Source organism: Nicotiana attenuata, unplaced genomic scaffold (genome assembly GCF_001879085.1).
Source record: "Nicotiana attenuata strain UT unplaced genomic scaffold, NIATTr2, whole genome shotgun sequence".
NCBI classification, from domain to species: domain Eukaryota; kingdom Viridiplantae; phylum Streptophyta; class Magnoliopsida; order Solanales; family Solanaceae; genus Nicotiana; species Nicotiana attenuata.
Window position 1 is genome coordinate 316275 of NW_017670398.1, and position 6738 is coordinate 323012.

Genomic DNA, 6738 nt, shown 5'->3' on the forward strand with positions numbered 1-6738 from the left:
CATTTTTTTTAGTTTCTTTGGTTTGTGTGAGGTTTTAAATCTGAGAACATAATTTTTGTACTCATTTTTTGTTGGCTTGATGCATACTCCCACCGTTTCAATTTTTTTTAACCTATTTGACTGGGCACGGAGTTTAAGAAAAAAGAGAAGACTTTTGAAACTTGTTATCTAAAATAACCCATAAATATTTGTGTGGCTATAAATCGTCTCATTAAGCGTAAAAGGGAAATTTTAAAGTTAATTTTTTTTTCAAATTTAGAAAGGATTCATTCTTTTTGAAACTGACTAAAAAGGAAATAAGTTCATTTTTTTGAAACGGAGAGAGTATATCTGAACAGTACTATTTATTGATTGCTTTTGTCATGTATCTTCTATTGTTTCTGAAGTGTGGACCAAGTGTTTGATTTTAGGAAATTGAATCTGTGATTCTGTAGAAGATGACAAAGTAATCAATCATCATTATTTCTGGCTTATGGAGATTCTGTTCTTATGTCCACTAGTTGTTTCATTTGTGGGTATGATTGATGCTATGTCTTGTTTAAGGAAAACACATTTATTCGCTTATGCCAAAGCAGATATTCTCTAATCACTTTCCTGACTGTTTGTCGTGTAGGTACCCTCCCTTGCATTCGTTCTTATTTAATGAGCTAAAAATTGCAACTGAGTCACTTTTGGACGGATCATCTGAACATTTACGGTCCAGCATGGCTAAAGTTGTGCACCCCAGCTTATGTCCAGTCCTGATACTCTTATCTCGACTCAAACCTTCTCCAATTGCAAGTGAAGCTGGAGATCCCCTGGATCCTTTCCTGTTCATGCCACTCATCAGGAAATGCTCAGTCCAGAGCAATCTTCGTATTCGTGTTTTTGCTTCAAGAGCTCTAACAGGTTTAGTGTCTAATGAAAAGCTTCCACTTGTCCTCCTAAATATTGCCTCTGAGTTACCAGGCGCTGGCGAGCACGTTGAGAATTCTGACGTCTCTCTCTCTTCCATTAGAGTAAATAGCTCTTTTAATTCACTTCATGGGATGTTATTACAGTTGAACTCTCTTATAGACACAAACTGCAGAGATCTAGTTGATGTTTCCAAAAAAGATAATATTCTTGCTGAATTGATTCATATTCTTGCTTCACGCTCATGGATTGGGAGTCCTGAGCAATGTCCTTGCCCAATTATCAACAGCTGCTTTTTGAAGGTGCTAGATAGCATGCTAAGTGTTGCAAGAACATGTCAAATGAGCAAAAATATTGATGTCATTTGGAACCTCCTTTGGAGGCTATCTTCAGAATGTTTAGATTTAGGAGTGGTTTGTGCACCAACATATTTTGATCCAACCATCTCAGAACTTCGGAAGCAAGCTGCAAGTTCATATTTTAATTGTGTTTACCAAACATCTAAAGAAGTTGCTGAAGAGTATCCGTTAATACCATCAGGAGGCCCTCCTTCTGGTTCAAACTTATCAAAGATATCTGTAAATGAAATTTCTTTCAGCAGATTCCAGGAAAGGCTAATACGTTCGATCTCTGACACTTCATATGAAGTTCGGATTGCAACACTGAAGTGGTTTCTTTTATTTCTCAAGTCACCAGAATATAATGAGATAAAGAGAAGTTGCTTCACCAGCGTCGATCTCCAGACCAGTTTGATGAAGCTTTTAACGTTGGACAATAACCATAAATGTTTGAACTACATTCTGAAGATTATCTACAGCTGGAGTCAGCAGGAGTATCATAATAATGGAGAAGAATGTGCAGATCCTAAGTTTTTTGGTGATATGGATAGCGAGTCAGTGCTCCAGTTCTGGGACAAGGTGGTTTCCTTATACACGGTCACTAGGCATTCAAAGACTCGAGAGATGCTTCTTTGTTGCATGGGGATTTGTATAAAGCAATTTGCTAGCTTGCTTCGTATTTCAGTTATAGATTTGCAAAATGTCAAAGCTGGTGAATTTAACCCCCATGATCCATCTGATCCATCTACATTATCTGTCTTTTACGAGTGCATCAGCTATTATGTAGACCTAATTGAACAACACACTGATGCGTCAGAGCCTGTAAACATGCGTAGGGCGGCTGCAGAGTCTATGATAGCATCTGGTTTGTTGGATCAAGCCGAAGTTATTGGTCCTTCAGTCTACAATAGCCAAATTCCTGATGGCAATTTCTGCTCCTCGTTCAAGCAAGAAAAGGTGGTTAATATGTATGCCCATAAAATCCTGGATTTATGGTTTTCATGCATTAGGCTTCTTGAGGATGAAGATGAGAATCTTAGGAGAAAACTCGCCTTAGATGTCCAGAATTGTCTTGCATCTAAAAGATCTGAAAGAAGCTTCGTGACAGGAGTGGTCCCAAGCCAAGTAGAGCAAGTGATTGAGAGGAGCTTCAAGCATCTCTCATCAATTTTTGGTCACTGTCTTGACTACCTTGATTTCCTTTGCCGCAGGGTTCTAGGTTCTGCTAACCATCCTTGTTTTATTTCCGAAGGAGATCTTGTCAAACGTGTCTTTGACAAGGAGATTGACAACCATCATGAAGAAAAACTGTTGATCTGCCAGATATGCTGTTTTCATTTGGAGAAGCTTCCAGCTTCAAGATTTTTGTTAGTTGAACCCTGTAACGTACATGAGGTGAAAGACTTTTTGCAGAACTGGAGAAGGAGGTTTGCGCAGAAGTTGGTACTATTTGCCAAAGACTACGTTGTTGCACAGGGAGGCGCTGATTGGATTGGTGGGGTTGGTAACCATAAAGATGCCTTCTTACCTCTCTATGCAAATTTACTTGCCTTTTATGCCTTGTCAAACTGTATTTTTAAGGGGAAACCAGAAGATAGAAAGTTGATGCTCCCTGAAGTTCAAGAAATTGGTGAGGCCATACAACCGTTCCTTTCAAACCCATTTTTATCTAATTTATTCTCATTGGTGGTTAAGTTACACGACAAGATGATCGGTGAAGGTTCGTGTGATTTTAGCCAAAAGATCATTGATGAGTCAGCTTGGGATTCTTTTGATCCTTATTTTCTTCTAAGGTGAGTCTTGCTTTTGGGATCACGGATTAATAGAATTTTGTATGAAAGTTGTAGCCTGGTCATTGTATACTAGCTAATTGATATGTGTAAAACTGTTATAAGGGTTGTGATTCTTTTCGGGAGCTTAAGTATGATGATCCCTATTCTAGTTTTATTGATTATTATAGTTGTTTTTACGATAGTTGGAATTCTCAAGTGGTTAAAGTAGACAATGATGTAAACTGGTTTTTCCTTTCCCTTTTCTGTTCGAAAGGATAAACTGGCTACTTTTCGTGAATTACATGTTACCAATACTTGAAACTCAAAAGGGATTGAATGCTCACTGATTGATACTCTGATATATTATCTAAATTAGTCTTCTAAGACATTTTTAAGGAGTTGCATATTTATGATTGCAAGAGAAAGAAAGAAAAGAGAGAAAAACTGGTAACATGTAATTCAAACCTGGTAGAAATGGTAACTAATCTATTATAAAAAATCAAATTATACCGAGTTTTAGCGTATATAACTTAAATTCGTTTGGGCAAATTACTGTAATTTGATGACTTAAACAAGGATGCAATTTTCTTTTTTTAACTATAAAAACTTATAATTACAGGGGATTTTTACTAATATTTTAGATCCAAAATTTACGATTAGTTGGCAGTTTTACTGGTCTTCTTATGGAAGTGTGGTTTAAGAAGTAAATAGATGGCAGGTTACCATGATTATGTTGCCTGTAAAGGCCATAGCCATAGGAGATAACAGGTATATATATGCCTATGGTGCCATCAATCACAGAAAAATTTGGCCATGTTGAAGATTCCATGGCGTGACAAATTATAGTTCCCTACTTCCCTTGTATTGGCTTAAGAATTTAGATACTCACTTTTTCAGTGAAATGCTCTTAATCGTCTAGGTAATGAGACAACGTACAAAGGTTACAGTGGGATGATCAAATTCATTCACTCTTAATTAGAGGTCTCGCGTTTAAGTTTTGAGAAAGGAAAAACTCCCGATAAGGAACGATTCTCCCTTTAATGGGTTTTATACTCGAATAAGTCGGGGCTTCAAAACGAATACCAAACACCGGATGAAAATTTTAAAAAGATGAGACAACGTGCCATCAAATTTGAAGTAGTAACTTGAATGTTGAAAGTGATTGGCTGCTTGGATTATTAGGCCATGCATCCGATAACCAATCCTCTTATTTGTTGAACTATCAAAAATACGTTATTTGTTATTTGTTCATTTATTGATGTATTTCCTGACATCTCTTTACGTTATGGTAACTATTGACTACGAGATTTGAGTTCTGTGCATTTTCAATACGGAAAAGAGCCAGAAATTGACTTACTTACCTTCGATTTGAGTTACCGGATTTTAATGCCCTCGTCGTAATTCCCTGTATCACAATTGCCCCTCCTCCTAACGGAAAAAAGTTCCCACGCAAAGTACAAGGTCAACAGTTTGTTGAGCTGCTCGTCACTTTGAGGCTGGTGAATTGCAGGCATCATTTCAATTTGCACGCAAACATCAAACGGTGCAGATGCTCACTGTTTATGTCACAAAAAATATATACTTTGGTTAGCCTAACCTTAGCATTATGCACGAGCATGTACAAGTTCCCAAAAAATATGCACGTTCCAACCTAAATCAATGCACTGACGTAAATCTCCAGATCAATATATCAACACTGACGCAATATATATATNTATATATATATATATATATATATATATATATATATATATGCAGACTATCATCAACGATTGTGGTGAGATCGATACAATTACTTCCACCTTAACCACAGGTCTTAAGTTCGAATTATGGGAATGGAAAGAATCTTGTTAGAAAGCGCTTTCCTTTTTAATGAACCTAACTAGTTCCAATCCGAATTAGTCAAGGTCCCAAAGCGGACATTTGTAACGACCTGACCGGTCGTTTTGAGAGTTGTAGCCCCGTTCTCCCATTTACTGTTCATTTTGTTCTTCATAGTTGTTATGTGACTTGCCGGGGTAGTTGGTTCGGGTCCGAAGAGGTTTCGGAATGAGTTGAGACACTTAGTCTCAAGGTTAAAAGCTTAAGTTGAAATGGTTGACCGGATGTGGACTTATGTGTAGACGACTCCGGAATGGAGTTTTGACGGTATGATTAGCTCCGTTAGGTGATTTTAAACTTAGGAGTGTGTCCGGATTGTGATTTGGAGGTCCGTAGTGGAACTAGGCTTGAAATGACGAGAATTGGAAATTTGGAAGTTTCATCGAGAGTGGACTTTGTGGATACCGGGCTTGGATTGGGGTTCCGGGAGTTGGAGTAGGTCCGTGGTGTCATTTGTGACTTGTGTGCAAAATTTGAGGTTAATCGGACGTGATTTGATAGGTTCGGCATCGTTTGTAGAAGTTGGAATTCCTTAGTTTTCATTAGGCTTGAATTGGGGTGCGATTCATGTTTTTGATGTGGTTTGAGGGGCTTGACTAAGTTCGTATAGTATTTTAGGACTTGTTGGTGTGTTTGGTTGAGGTCCCGAGGGCCTTGGGTTGATTTCGGATGATTACCGGATCGAAAATGAGACTTAGTGCATTGCTGAACTGGGAGTCTTATGGTGTGATCACACTTGCGAGGGGTTGGCTGCAGGTGCGGCTGGAAATGCCGCAGAAGCGAGATTGGTCTGGCCTTTGGTGTATCGTAGGTGCGGAAGGAGGAGCGCACCTCTCCTTCTGCACCTGCGAGTCCGCAGAAGCAAAACTTGGTCGCATGAACATGGTTTTGAACACGCAAAAGTGGACGTGGGGCCGCAGGTGCGAGACCTTGGCCGCAGAAGCGGCAGATCGGGAGTTGAGTGTAAGTATGCAGGTGCGGATCCCTGACCGCAAAAGCGGTGCCGCAGAAGCGGCTAAATGAACCGCGGAAGCGGAACCACTGGCAGTGCATATTAATTCAAGGGTTCGCGATTTTTCTTCATTTTGAACATTTCACACTCGGGATTGGAGGATTTTTGAGAGGGATTTCGAGGGGTTTCTTCACTTGCGGTTAAATTTGTTCAATAATTTCGTTTTCCCGTTGAATTCCCCACCTAGAGTGTGGTTTTGAGGTGTAATTTTGGGAGTTAAGGCTAGGATTTGGAGAGTTTAAATTGGGGATTTGGGTGTCGATTTGATGTTGGATTTTGATAAATTTGGTATAGTTAGATCGTGGTGAATGGGCTTCCGGATTTTGTGACTTTTATTGGATTCCGAGACATGGGCCCGGGGGCCGGCTTTTTAGTCGACTTTTTGACTTTAGACTAATAACTTAGTATTTTCTTATGGAATTGATTCCTTTAGCTCGTGTTGATTGTATCGAACTGTTTGTGGCTAGGTTCGAGGCATTTGGAGACCGATTCGCGAGGCAAGGGCATGTTGGAGTAGGGATTTGCACCGGTTGAGGTAAGTAACAGTTCTAAATTTGGTTCTGAGGGTATAAAACCCCGTATTATGTGTCATGTGATGGGTTTTGAGGTGACACACATACTAGGTGACAGATGTGTGGGCGTGTACCGTAGGATATGTGACTTGGTCAATTCCATGGAACTGTATAGTTGAATAATCTGTATCTGTATATTTCCTATGTGTTATAGAAATTGAACAGCAAATCATGTTAGAAATCATGTTTAGGCTACGTGTTGGCACTGTAGGAACCCACAGAGGTCGTGTTACATGTTGAATTATCTGCTAAATTGCTGTTTTGTTCTC

The 6738-nt window shown here is 39.2% G+C and overlaps 1 protein-coding gene across 1 annotated transcript in view; it reads left to right on the forward strand.

Moving 5' to 3' along the window:
* The window catches only part of LOC109238865 (thyroid adenoma-associated protein homolog), a 12590-nt gene extending 9288 nt beyond the window's left edge, over positions 1–3302 (forward strand). Inside the window, exon 4 of the mRNA XM_019405346.1 lies at positions 614–3302. Coding sequence (XP_019260891.1) covers positions 614–3029 — 2416 coding nt within the window. The 3' untranslated portion in view covers positions 3030–3302. The remainder of the gene's footprint in view (positions 1–613) is intronic.
* The last annotated feature ends 3436 nt before the right edge of the window (positions 3303–6738 follow it).